Raw genomic sequence first — 15,000 nt, forward strand, 5'->3', positions numbered from 1 at the left:
CATTGTCAAAAACACACACTCGGACACACAAACACACACGCGCGCGCGCACACACACACACACACACACACACATACTCATTCACTCACGCACGCACGCAATCACGCACGCACACACACACACACATGCACGCACGCGCGCGCGCGCGCGCGCACACACACACACACACACACACACACACAAGCAGCAAGAATCGCTACACATCTCAAAACACCGATGGAACACTGAAGAAACAGAAAACAAGCGTCCGTAAACAAGAGAGCACAGAGACAAAGAATGAGATAGGATTGGGAAGAAAGTAGTGTAGGAAAGACCAGAACACCAATGAAAAACACATGCATCCACACACAAACACAGTCCCAAAGGAACATTACACCAATGGAAAAGCGGTGTGTAGCTACACACAAAGACAGTCCCAAAGGAGCATTACACCAATGGAAAAGAGGTGTGTAGCCATACACAAACACAGTCCCAAAGGAGCATAACACCAATGGAAAAGAGGTGTGTAGCCATACACAAACACAGTCCTAAAGGAGCATAACACCAATGGAAAAGAGGCGTGTAGCCATACACAAACACAGTCCTAAAGGAGCATAACACCAATGGAAAAGAGGTGTGTAGCCATACACAAACACAGTCCCAAAGGAGCATAACACCAATGGAAAAGAGGTGTGTAGCCATACACAAACACAGTCCTAAAGGAGCATAACACCAATGGAAAAGAGGTGTGTAGCCATACACAAACACAGTCCCAAAGGAGCATAACACCAATGGAAAAGAAGTGTGCATCCACACACAAACACAGTCTAAAGGAGTATAACACTAATGGAAAAGGTGTGTGCAGCCATACACAAACACAGTCCCAAAGGAGCATAACACCAATGGAAAAGAGGTGTGTAGCCATACACAAACACAGTCCCAAAGGAGCATAACACCAATGGAAAAGAGGTGTGTAGCCATACACAAACACAGTCCCAAAGGAGCATAACACCAATGGAAAAGAGGTGTGTAGCCATACACAAACACAGTCCCAAAGGAGCATAACACCAATGGAAAAGAGGTGTGTAGCCATACACAAACACAATATTGTACAACAGAACACGAATGACAAAAACATGTAGCCATACACAAACACAGTCCCAAAGCAACATTACACCAGTGGAAAAGAGGTGTGTAGCCATACACAAACACAATATTGTACAACAGAACACGAATGACAACAACATACATCCATACACAAACACAATCCCAAAGGAACATTACACCAGTAAAAAAAGATGTGTTCAGCCATACACAAACACAATATTGTACAACAGAACACGAATGACAAAGGCATGTAGCCATACACAAACACAGTCCCAACAGAACATAACACCAGTGGAAAAGGTGTACAGCCATACACAAACACAATATTGTACAAAAGAACACGAATGACAAAAGCGTGTAGCCATACACAAACACAGTCCCAGAGGAACATTACGCCAATGAAAAAGAGGTGTATAGCCATACACAAACACAATATTGTACAACAGAACACGAATGACAAAAACATGTAGCCATACACAAACACAGTCCCAAAGGAACAGTACACTGGTGGAAAAGATATATGCAGCCATACACAAACACAATATTGTACAAAAGAACACGAATGACAACAACATGCATCCATACACAAACACAGTCCCAAAGGAGCATAACACCAGTGGAAAAGATGTGTGCAGCTATACACAAACACAATATTGTACAACAGAACACGAATGACAAAGGCATGTAGCCATACACAAACACAGTCCCAACAGAACATAACACCAGTGGAAAAAGGTGTGCAGCCATACACAAACACAATATTGTACAACAGAACACAAAATTAATGACAAAAACATGCAGGCATACACAAACACAATGCTATGAACCTCTGAAGCCAAAAGTGCTTTGCCGGATGATGCAAGATGCAGCAGAAATAGGAACAGTCATAAACCCAGGCATTAAAGTCTTTCCATACGAACGGCGAAAGAGACGACGTTAACAGCGTTTCACCCCAATAACCACCATCAAAATATTGCAAGCGGAAGGCTCTTATACTGCAGAGGTGAATGTTGACAAAGAATACCACAATTCTGACGACGGAAGCTAAAGGTTGGGTCATTCAGACACCCACTGGACATCCGAGGGGTCTGTGTAGAGGAGAAGAGAGGACTGGCCGTACTGAGTGAGTTAAAGTCTTCATTATCTTTTTGTTTTTTTCTGAGAAGGAAGGTTGGAGCGTGAAAACTCAACCCTGGTGTATACATTCCGGTCCGATGCAGAATGACAGGACTCTCACAACAAGAGAAGGTGGTAATGTTAGGCTAATGAGAATTGTGCTCTCTCACGAATGCTACGTAAGTCAAGAATAGTTCTAACAAAGCTGTGGTTTGTTTGCTTTTCTTTAGCATTCAAGGCACCAGCGAAAACCGCGGCTGGTTCGTCTCTGTGCAGAGATCATAAGGTTTGCAGCAAGCTTAACTTTTATCTAAAATCATAAAGCTTCGTAATTCGGTTGAGACGATAAACCAAGGTCGACAGTAGCATAAGCAGCATTGGCTTGAAGTTGTGTATGGCGAGAATTACCACTCTTTATCGTTTGATAAACCGAGGTCCTGTGTGCAGCTAACTTGCGCCTAACGCACGTAAAAGAACACACGGCAGCGAAAAGGTTTTCTCTAGCAAAATTCTATGCAAAAATCCATTTTCAAAGGAAAACCAATGCACTCGTAGGCAGAAGAAATGAGAAGGAAAAAAGGGTAGCGTTGCACTGTAGTGTCGTGTTCTTCCTGGGAGATAGCAGCCCGAATTTCACACGGAGAAATTGTTGTGTGAAAAAAAAAGAATACAAAATAATACAATACAATACAGAACAAGGCAATGCAATCCAATGCAATACAATGCAATACAGGGCAATGCAGTCCAGTACAGGGCAATGTAATCCACTGCAATGCAATCAAATACAATGCAATGCAATACAGGGCAATGCAATCCACTGCAATACAAATACAAAACAGAACAGGAAAATGCAATCCAATACAATACAGAACAGGGCAATGCAATCCAGTGCAATGCAATCCAATACAATACAGAACAGTGCAATGCAATGCAATCCAATACAATACAGAACAGGGCAATGCAATGCAATCCAATACAATACAGAACAGGGCAATGCAATGCAATCCAATACAATACAGAACAGGGCAATGCAATCTAATGCAATGCAATGCAATACAATGCAGAACAGTGCAATGCAACCTAATGCAATCCAATACAATACAGAACGGGGCAATGCAATTTAATGCAATACAATGCAATGAAGAACAATGCAATACAACCTAATGCGATGCAATGCAGAACAGTGCAATGCAATCTAATGCAATACAATAAAGAACAGGGCAATGCAATCTAATGCAATACAATAAAGAACAGGGCAATGCAATCAAATGGAATAGAATACAGAACTGGGCAATGCAATCCAATGCAATACAACACAGAACAGGACAAAACAATACAATACAATCTGCTAGCTGAAGAGAAATATTCCTGTTGTAAACTAAAAGCAACTTTCCTTCACACTTTACTGGAAAGTGTGTCACCAGTAATCACTGGGAGCGTTGATGTTTCTGACTTTTTACATTCATTGTCAGTTATTTCTCTTGTTAGATTACGGACTGTCCCTGTTACGATGTGCATTGAGTACTTTTTGACTCAATTGTGTAAACAATGTGAGTCTATGTAATAACCCGGTGTTCGGTTGTCTGTGTGTGTGTGTGTGTGTGTGTGTGTGTGTGTGTGTGTGCGTGCGTGTGTGTGTGTGTCTGTGTTTCACATTGCCATTTTCTCTGGAAAAACTTTGTCTACCAATACCAAATTTGGCTTGAGCATAGAATGAAAAAACATCTTCACAGTCATGCCAATATCAAGTCCACTACAATCACATCTATTTACGAAGAAGAAAACGTCAACATTGCTTTATAATATCAAAATTAATCAATTGACGTCCGGTGCGCCACAGCAATGGGGATTTGTCTCCTTGCTTCGGAACTGAACATGCATGGTTCGATCCTGCTCGCATACTTTTTTTCTTTCTTTTTTTTTTCGCTTTTGTTTTCTCTTCCAAGCTATTTCGTATATCATATTTAACACAGAGCACTTTTCAACGATTTTTTTAAATTTTTTTCTTTTTTTTCTTCTTCTCTCTCTCTCTTCCTCATTCCTTTACTGGATAAAGCGTGAAGCACAAGTGAGTCTTGAAAGCTTTGCCTCTTGTTTCTTTAACTGTACTGCTGTTTATTTGAAAAGTTAGCCCCGAAAACGGAGTATGGCTGCCTACATGGCGGGGTAAAAACGGTCATACACGTAAAAAGCCCACTCGTGCACATACGAGTGAACGTGGAATGTGGGAGTTGCAGCCCACGAACGAAGAAGAAGAAGAAGAAGGAGTAGAAGAAGAAGAAGAAGGAGAAGAAGAAGAAGAAGAAGAAGAAGGAGAAGAAGAAGAAGAAGAAGAAGGAGAAGAAGAAGGAGAAGAAGAAGAAGAAGAAGGAGGAGGAGGAGGAGAAGAAGAGGAAGAAGAAGAAGGAGAAGAATTTGAAAAGTTCCTATTCAGTTCCACTCCATCTGCCCACCTCTCACCTCTCCTCTCCTAACTTTTCTTTTTCTTTTTCATTTTTGTCTTCTTTTTCTTCTGCGTTCGTGGGCTGCAACTCCCACGTTCACTCGTATGCACACGAGTGGGCTTTTACGTGTATGACCGTTTTTACCCCGCCATGTAGGCAGCCATACTCCGTTTTCGGGGGTGTGCATGCTGGGTATGTTCTTGTTTCCATAACCCACCGAACGCTGACATGGATTACAGGATCTTTAACGCGCGTATTTGATCTTCTGCTTGCATATACACACGAAGGGGGTTCAGGCACTAGCAGGTCTGCACATATGTTGACCTGGGAGATCGTAAAAATCTCCACCCTTTACCCACCAGGCGCCGTCACCGTGATTCGAACCCGGGACCCTCAGATTGACAGTCCAACGCTTTAACCACTCGGCTATTGCGCCCGTCTTCTTTTTCTTTTTTTTCAATGATGACCTTTCAAACGTGAAAATTCATACTATCGGAGGAGGATTTTTTGTTTAATGTCCCGTCACACATACCGGTGATTGAAAACGTTTTGTTAAAGTGTTTATGAATACATTTGAGTATTATCGGTTAGAAGGTGTGGGAGATTTGAATGAATGGAGGGTTGGGGGAAACTGGGCAAATGAGGGTGAAATGAGGGTGAAATTTGAAAAAAAAAATCTAAATACAATTACAGGAAATTACTTAAAGGACTTCGTAAAAGAGAAGTCGTTAAACTTACAAGCGAAACTACTGAAAATGATGCAGAAAGTCAAAAACATCAACGTTCTCAGTCACTTGTGAAGACACACATTCGTGTACATAAGGCTTTATCAAGCTACAGTCAAAAAATTATATGCTTAATCGTCAGGTTACAAAAGCATATGCACTTGACATTTGAACAATACTTGGTCCGTAATGGATTTGATAATAGTCTGAAAGCTAAACTCAAAACTGGTCTGCGAATCGGACCGAAGTCTGAGAGTCAACTGACGAGGTTTTAGACTTGAATTCAAGCACCTATAACTATAGCTGGACGTCTTCAATCATCAGTATTTATAACAGGACTCGGAGAGAGTGTGCCATCTTCAGTCATTGGAAGGCTGATTTTTAATACCTTTTTTTTTTTTTTTAACAATAATTATCCGTTATTTCTCTTGTTAGATTAAGGACTATCCTTTTACGAAGTCTGTTAAGCGCCTTTCTTTTGTTGTGCTTCTACAAATTTATTTCAAATATTCATCTTTTATTCCTACCCTGTTTCAGTGACCCGACTCATATACAACTTCCCGCACACCTTTCCTCTCCAACTTTCATTCGTTCATTCATTCATTCATTCATTCATTCATTCATTCATTCATTCATTCATCTATTTATTTCAAATGACAACATTCAAACGTCTGCAATCATCAGTATACATTCCTTCTTGAAAGTAACTTTCTGTCGACCGGCAGGGACCCACTTTTTTTTTCTTTTTTTTTCCTTTTTTTTTTTTTTAAAGCCATTTTATTCAACAATGGCGGGAAAACAACAAAACAACACAAACATACACGGTCAGTCTGGATGTGTGCATGGTCGTGATGACTGTGAAGAGGGACTGGGGGAATGAGTGCACTTCCTTTTGAAGCGGGGATAGACGGGCGCAATAGCCGAGTGGTTAAAGCGTTGGACTTTCAATCTGAGGGTCCCGGGTTCGAATCACGGTGACGGCACCTGGTGGGTAAAGGGTGGGGATTTTTACGATCTCCCAGGTCAACATATGTGCAGACCTGCTAGTGCCTGAACCCCCTTCGTGTGTAAATGCATGCAGAAGATCAAATACGCACGTTAAAGATCCTGTAATCCATGTCAGCGTTCGGTGGGTTATGGAAACAAGAACATACCCAGCATGCACACCCCCGAAAGCGGAGTATGGCTGCCTACATGGCGGGGTAAAAACGGTCATACACGTAAAAGCCCACTCGTGTACATGCGAGTGAACGTGGGAGTTGCAGCCCACGAACGCAGAAGAAGAAGAAGAAGAAGAAGCGGGGATATTTCTTCCCCTGCTGCTCTCTCACGACCCTTTCACACTTCTGTCTGTCTGTGCTTTCTGTAGAAGGACACTTTTTGCGCGTTTTTTTTTTTTTTTTTTTTTTTAATGAACATTTTTATTCAAGTTTAACATTTAATGAATGCATACATACATTACATACATACAGGCGGACATACAAAAATTGTATTTGTAATTATTAATATTACTTGTTATTAAACGTTATTTCAACTATAAAGCAGGAAAACAACAAAACAACATTGTTTTTATACAGAAAAAACACACACAAATAAAGTCCTATGCACTGCATAAAAAAAGTAAATAAATGAAAGGAATTTTTTTTTTTAAAAGAACAAACGTTACATTCGTGGTTGTCATTCCTCCTCGTTGCCTTCCATCATTTTTATATATGGGTACCATTTTCTAGAAAATGCTATGGACATCATTTCCATTGAGTGTATATATTTTTCGGTTTTGTATATGTTTATTAGGTCTGTAAGGAAGTACTTTGTACATTTTTTGCGCGTTTTAGTATTTCAGATTGTGTGTGCATATGTCTGGGTTTTGTTAATGTTCTGGTGTAAGTTGAGTAATGTGTGCGCATCTCATTTACTAATTCTTCCTCGATACTCCGCTTTTCCCCCCACGGAATGCAGGGACCCACTTACATGTATCTCATGTCAAATATTCAAATAAGCTCGAGTGATATGAAATGAGGTTTTTTGATAAAAAAAAAGAAAAAAAGAAAAAAAGACCAGCTGACCAAATACCGTGAGGTGTAGACATTACCGACAGAGTTCATGCAGGCCAGTTACAGGGAATGATGTATCCGAAATTGATTATAGGTATGGTCTTCAAAATCCAAGAGAGATGGTCTTGGGGCCTCAGATAAATTCACTCACGGGCGCGCGCGTACACACACACACACACACACACACACACACACACACACACACACACACACACACACACACACACACACACACACACACACACACACACACACACACACACACACAGCTTGCGTTTTTATACAAGTTCGATTTCCTGACATGCGACATTTTCAGTGATTCTTTTCCATTTTGCCATGTACGGGGAGGGGGGTGGGGTGGGGCGATGTGGTTGTGTGTGGTGTATGTGATTGTCTTTGAGTGCAATTATGTACACACGTGCTTTTGTGTGTATATGTGTGTGTGTGTCCGTGTGTGTATATATATATGTGTGTGTGTGTGTGTGTGTGTGTGTGTGTGTGTGTGTGTGTGTGTGTGTGTGTGTGTGTGTGCGTGAGAGAAAGAGAGAGAGAGATAGAAATTTGCGTGTATGTATATATTTGTGTGTGTGTGTGTGCATATGTGTTTGTGTGTGAGAGAGAGAGAGAGAGAGAGAGAGAGAGAGGGAGAGAGAGAGAGGAGAAAGAGAGAGAGAGAAACTTGCGTATATGTATATATTTATGTGTGTGTGTGTGTGTGTGTGTGTGTGAGAGAGAGAGAGAGAGAGAGAGAGAGAGAGAGAAACTTGCGGGTGCATGTTTATGAGTGTGGGTGCATGCATGTGAGCCCTGACATTTGCGATAAAAAAAAAACAACCAGAGTTCGCGTTAATCTCCCTCCCTCCCTCCCTCCCTCCCTCTGTCTGGCATCTGAAACAGCTTTTCATGATATCACTGTATCGATTTCCAGGAAAGTTTGAGGAAAAGTCAATCGTAGAGCAGGGGGGACTAAGAGGCTTAAGGCCATTAGGGATCACAGGGAATGTGGGAAACTGTCTCCAAAGTTCTTCATTAAGCCGATGGTTTTATTTCTATTTTCTATTTTCCCTTCTTTTTTTATTTTCATATTCCTTTTTACGTGTGGAGCCGGTTGCGGGTCTAGCTATAATTATCTGAACGTGATGATGACAAGACTTCGTCATCATGGTCAGACAGAAAGAGGTAGAGGGAGGGTGGGAGGGGAGAGAGAGAAAAGAGACACACAGAGAGAGAGAAAGGGGTTGGAGAGAGAGAGACAGAGAGACAGAGACAGAGACAGAGAGAGAGGGAGGTAGTGGGGCATCTGAGAAACAGAAAGAGACAGACAGACAGACAGAGAGAAGAGGGAGAAAGAGATAAAGACTTGTAAAAGAACTAGGAACTCGTAAAAAAAAAATATATATATATAATAATAATAATAATGTACTTAATAACTTAGAGTTGAACTAGAAATAGGCAACGTACAAGAACAGGCGTACGTTTTGTGGTTATGTTTTGAAAGAAAGGTGCTAAGATGTGTGAGCTCTCTCTCTCTCTCTCTCTCTCTCTCTCTCTCTCTCTCTCTCTCTCCATTCTCTCTGAAGCACCGCTATCCAAATATCCAGATAAGAAGACGGATGAAACACAATTATCATCCAGGCCACATTTGCTGGCCCTGTCGCCAGTCGTCTGACAACTGTTTATCTTTTCTTCTTCTTCTTCTTTTTTTTTTCTTTTTTTTTTTACCCTCATAGACAGCATGCTGCTGCTGTAGCTGTTGTTTACCTTGTATCACTCAAACTACCCTATATAAAACAAGAGAGGCAAGGCCTTCAAGACTCACTTGTGATAAATTACGTCCCCTAGCATTAATTACAGAGTAATGTCCCTTTTTTTTACTATCTGCACCAAAACGTTTGCAAAATAAATAATTTTGCTTAGCAAAAGAAGTTCCTGTTTGAACAAAAAATGATAATAATGACTGCTCTTGTTGTTGTGTCAGAATAAGAGATCAAAGTGCCAAGTTTAGAGAATACAAAAAATATAAATATAGCAGTAAATGCAGTTTGCATATAATTAGGCTTCTTTTATTATTTCTTTGTGCCCATCCCAGAGGTGCAATATTGTTTTAAACAAGATGACTGGAAAGAACTGAATTTTTCCTATTTTTATGCCAAATTTGAAAATGGCAATGTTAAAGTTTACCACGGACACACAGACACACAGACACACGGACACACACACACATGTGTTTGCACAAGTGAGTCAAAAAAATTGTTGGGCGCAAATATCAGGCAGGATCATTGATTTCATCGTCTGTTGTTAAATTGCCTTGAGTCTGTGTGTGTGGAAAATGACCGTCGTTGTCACTGTCTGTCCAGTGATGCGGCTGACCAAGCCGACCTTGATGACCTTCCGACCCCTCATCAGTGACCCCCGGGACCTTTGCGGTGACGTCATTCAGCAGCTGAACCAATCCGATTGGGCCAGACCACGTGGTTTGGATTATTTCCCTTTGGGGGATCTCCTGCTGCTGCCTCAGAACTTTGGGTTGGTGGAGTCATGACTGGAGTGCATTGAACGAAAGGATGGAATGATTGATTGAACGAACGCACTAGTGGGAGAATGAATGAATGAATGAATGAGTGTGAAACATACAAAAAGAGTGGGAGAAAATAGGATAATAGATGCCACATAGAAAAGACAAAAAAAAAAAAAAGAAAGAAAAGGGAGAGAGAGATTCAGATTCAGACGGTTTAATGTGTTTCGGCCATAGGCATACATGCACATTGGGGAAGGGGAAGATGGATGGGGAAGAGGGATGGGGGGGAGAGGAGATGGGTAATCCAGCAGCTCATTTACAGACTATGAAGTGACTTCATTTTAAACACAGTATATACGAACTATTTTTTCTTATTAAGTATGAGGTCATTTTCCAGATTGAATATAAAGTTAATTCACTGCACGGCATACATTCTAAACTACCAGTAACATTGGCATTCAAGGTTCAATGAAAATACGAGAAACACATTGAGAGAGAGAGAGAGAGAGAGAGAGAGAGAGAGAGAGAGAGAGAGAGAGAGAGAGAGAGAGAGAATTTGAAATCGAAATTGAAATCGAAACTTTTTTTTTTTCTTTTTTTTTGAGAGAGAGAGAAAGGGAATGGGCACTTATCGGCCTGTTGTCATCCTACCCTTGAAAAGAAAACGTATAAACTAATCAAGGAAATACAACAAAAAACACACCAAAACCCACAAAACAGTGGGGGGGCGGGTGGTCATATACATCGAATGACAACAACAACAAGAACAAATAAGACACACACACACACACACACACACACACACAGAGATCGAAAATAAAACAATATCAACTAATGACAAGATAGCCTCATATCACATGGAGCATGTCATAGAAAACAGCAGGTCAGTAAGAAACACAAAGTAACATGCAGAGAGAGAGAGAGAGAGAGAGAGAGAGAGAGAGAGAGAGAGAGAGAGAGAGAGAGAGAGAGAGAGAGAGAGAGAGAGAGAGAGAGAGAGAGAGAGAGAGAGAGAGAGAGAGAGAGCGAAAATAAAACAATATTAACTAATGACTAGATAACCTCATATCACATGGAGCATGTCATAAAAAACAGCAGGTCAGTAAGAAACACAAAGTAACATACAGATAGAGAGAGAGAGAGAGAGAGAGAGAGAGAGAGAGAGAGAGAGAGAGAGAGAGAGAGAGAGAGAGCGAGAGAGCGAGAGAGAGAGAACAACAGAAAGTGGAGAAACTTTTTCCATTTTGCCATGTTGGAAGGGAGGAGGGGTTGGAGGCGGAGCGATGTGGTTGTGTGCAGTGTGTGTTTCTTTGAGCATATTTACACGCATGCGTATGTGTGTGTGTTCGTCCGTTAGTGTGTGTATGCGCATGTATGTGTATGTATGAGTGCTTTTGTGCATGTGTGTGCGAGCGTGTGCAAGCATGTGCGAGTGTGTGTTTTTGTGTCTGTGTGATGTATGTGTGTGTGTGTGTGTATGTGTTGTGTGTGCGTGCGTGTGTGTGTATATGTGTGCGTTCTTGCATGTGTGTGTGTGTGTGTGAGTCTGTCTGTCTGTGTCTGTGTCTGTGTTTGTGTGTCTGCGTGTGTTTATGGGAAGGGGAGTTCACAGACAACGTTGTTGCTCTGTGGAGAGAGGGGGTGGGGGGTTTGGGGAGGGGTGTGGTGGGTGGGTGGGGGGCAGCGGGGGGGTCGGGGGGCGAGGGGGGGGGGTGACAATCAACGGGTTAGAGATGTCTGGACGTGCATTGTTCATGAGAACCGGCACCCTCACACAGCTGTCTCCTCTGGGAACTGTCAAATGATTTATTTCTCTTTGTCCTTTGAGAGGGGGTGTGGGAGGGTGTGTGTGTTGGGGGGTGCGGGCGAGGGGGGGGACGTGTGGTGTGGTGTAGTGTGCTGTGTGTGTGTGTGTGTGTGTGTGTGTGTGTGTGTGTGTGTGTGCGCGCGCGCGCGCGCGTGCTTACTTTCTCTCTCGCCCTCTCTCTGTCTCTCTCTTTCCTCTCTCTCTCTCTGTGCCCCCACTCTCTCTCTCTCTCTCTCTGTATGTATCTCCATCTGTGTGTAGGAGAGGAGATGCACGCGCGCGTATGTGTGTGTGCGCATTAATTTTTGTATGTCTTGTCTGTGTGTGTGTGTGTGTGTGTCTGTATGTGTGTTAACACGGTCTTTGGTTTGGTCGATTGATTAACGATGGATCAGGTGAAGATCGGTCAGTGATAATTAATTAACCACTCCATTGACGAAGGAAATAATTATAGTTCTATTTAATGTCCCGCTTCCACTCACATCGATGAGTGTAGACAAGTCTCCATCAACGATTATAGTTCATTTAACCCACTGACTGACTGACTGACTAATCAAATCAAATTATGGTGCTTACAGCTTAGCCAACCATTAACTAAGGCCATCTCAAAGCTATCGCCACGTTAGCGAACTACTTCAAGGGTCAAAAACAGTCAAGTGTTTTACTGAAAAGGTGTGGGTTTTTTTTTCTTTTTTAAACTTCCAGACTTTAAATCTTTCAAACCTTCTTTCAAGAAGTCTATTTGTGTCCGGAAGTGAGCACCGAGAAAAGCAAAGTGTTGGTAAACAGCTCAACCAACACCCAAGCTCAAATCTTCATAAACGGACAACAACTTGAAGAAGTGGATGCTTTCAAATATCTCGGCACCACCCTCACAAACGACGGTCGCTCAACAACTGAAATAAAGATTAGGATAGCGATCGCAACATCAGCAATGGCTAAGCTCAGCAATATTTGGAAGAGCAGAGAGATCAGCTTTCCAACAAAGATCAAACTGTACCGATCCCTGGTGCTATCCATACTGCTGTATGGATGTGAAAGTTGGACTTTAACAGCAGAGACTACTAGGAAAGTCCAGACGTTTGAGACAAAATGCTTCAGACGACTGCTTGGAATCTCATGGAAGGACAGAAAGACCAATGACTTTGTCAAGAGCCAAATAACTATGCTAGTGGGTCCACTGGAACCACTCTTAGCAGTGGTCAAAAGGAGGAAGCTGTCATGGTTCGGGCATGTGACACGCCACAATTCACTGCAAAAGACAGTTCTACAGGGAACGCTAGAGGGTGGTAGGCGAAGAGGGAGGCAAGCCAAATGCTGGATGGACAACATCAAGGAATGGACCAATATGGATAGCGCTACGCTGATACGACAGGCAGAAGATAGAACCGGATGGCGTCGTCTGACTACGGAATCGTCCCTCATGTCTCCTCTACGCCCATCCCGGGCAGGAGAATGAATGGAATGGAAATGGAATTTGTGTCCACGGAGGACAGACTGACTGACTGACTGACTGGTTGGTTGATTGAATGATGGATTGACGGGCGCAATAGCCGAATGGTTAAAAGCGTTGGACTTTCAATCTGAGGGTCCCGGGTTTGAATCACGGTGACGGCGCCTGGTGGGTAAAGGGTAGAGATTTTTACGATCTCCCAGGTCAACATAGGAAGCGAGAGAATCTGAGCGTGCTAGTTCGAATCACGGCTCAGCCGCCGATATTTTCTCCCCCTCCACTAAACCTTGAGTGGTAGTCTGGACGCTAGTCATTCGGATGAGACGATAAACCGAGGTCCCGTGTGCAGCATGCACTTAGCGCACGTAAAAGAACCCACGGCAACGAAAGGGTTGTTCCTGGCAAAATTCTGTAGAAAAATACACTTCGATAGGAAAAACAAACAAAACTGCACGCAGGAAAAAAATTTTTAAAAAAAAGGGGGGGGGGGGGGGGGGGGGGGGGGAGCGACGCGCTCTCCCTGGGGAGAGCAGCCCGAATTTCACACAGAGAAATCTGATGTGATAAAAAGACATACAAATACAAATACAAATATGTGCAGACCTGCCAGTGCCTGAACCCCCTTCGTGTGTAGACGCAAGCAGAAGATCAAATACGCCCATTAAAGATCCTGTAATCCATGTCAGCGTTCGGTGGGTTATGGAAACAAGAACATACCCAGCATGCACACCCCTGAAAGCGGAGTATGGCTGCCTACACGTGACGGGTAAAAAAAACCGGTCATACACGTAAAAGCCCACTCGCGTATATACGAGTGAACGTGGGAGTTGCAGCCCACGAACGCAGAAGAAGAAGATGAATGATGAATTGATAAAAAATCAATGATATTGCTTGGTTGACTGATTGACTGATGAACTGGTTGTTTGGTTGACTGACTGACTGGACACACTTCCAGGAACATCTATCTGGGGGAGACCTTCTCCAGCTTCATCAGTGTCCACAACGACAGCGACCAGCCCTACACAGACATCTCGCTCAGGGTATGTCCGTCCGTCCGCCTGTCTGTCTGTCTGTCTCTTCTTCTGCCTGCCTGCCTGTCTGTCTGTCTGTCTGTCTGTCTCTTCTGTCTGATTGTCTGTCTCTCTGTTACTGGTTCTCCCACTCTACTCTTCTTTTACTAACAGTATGATACAGTACAGTAAAAGACAATACAAAACAATACAACGCAACACATTACAACAGAACACAACACAGCACAGCACAATACAACACAATGCAACACAACACATTACAAAGCAACGCAACACAACACAGCATGCTACAATACGACGCAACACAACGCAACACAACAAACTCAACTCAACACAACGCAACTCAAAACAACGCAACACAACACAACACAACACAGCACAGCACAACAGAAGCTGACGACCGTGCAGGCAGATCTGCAGACGGGATCACAACGCGTCAGTCTGACGTCACGAGAGGACCAACCAATCACAGAGCTCCTGCCTGACCACAGCATCGATGACGTCATCCATCATGACGTCAAAGAACTGGGCACCCACATGTAAGTGGTACTGTGCAGTGCTGTACTGTGCTGTGTTGTGTTGTGCTGTGCTGTGCTGTGCTGTGCTGTACTGTGTTGTGCTGTACTGTGCTGCGTTGTGTTGTGTTGTGCTGTGTTGTGTTGTACTGTACTTTTGCTGTGCTGTACTGTGCTGTGTTGCGTTGTGCTGCGCTGTGCTGTGCTGCGCTGTGCTGTGTTGTGTTGTGCTGTGCTGTACTGTATTGTGC

At 42.9% G+C, this 15,000-nt stretch overlaps 1 protein-coding gene across 1 annotated transcript in view; it reads left to right on the top strand.

Moving 5' to 3' along the window:
* Nucleotides 1-15,000, top strand: part of LOC143294910 (trafficking protein particle complex subunit 13-like) — an 87,288-nt gene that overhangs the window by 60,620 nt on the left and 11,668 nt on the right. The window contains exons 2-4 of the mRNA XM_076606429.1: nt 9,783-9,951; nt 14,159-14,243; nt 14,643-14,773. Of these exons, the coding sequence (XP_076462544.1) occupies nt 9,783-9,951; nt 14,159-14,243; nt 14,643-14,773 (385 nt within the window). The remainder of the gene's footprint in view (nt 1-9,782; nt 9,952-14,158; nt 14,244-14,642; nt 14,774-15,000) is intronic.

Source organism: Babylonia areolata, chromosome 20, assembly GCF_041734735.1.
Source record: "Babylonia areolata isolate BAREFJ2019XMU chromosome 20, ASM4173473v1, whole genome shotgun sequence".
Lineage (NCBI taxonomy): Eukaryota > Metazoa > Mollusca > Gastropoda > Neogastropoda > Buccinidae > Babylonia > Babylonia areolata.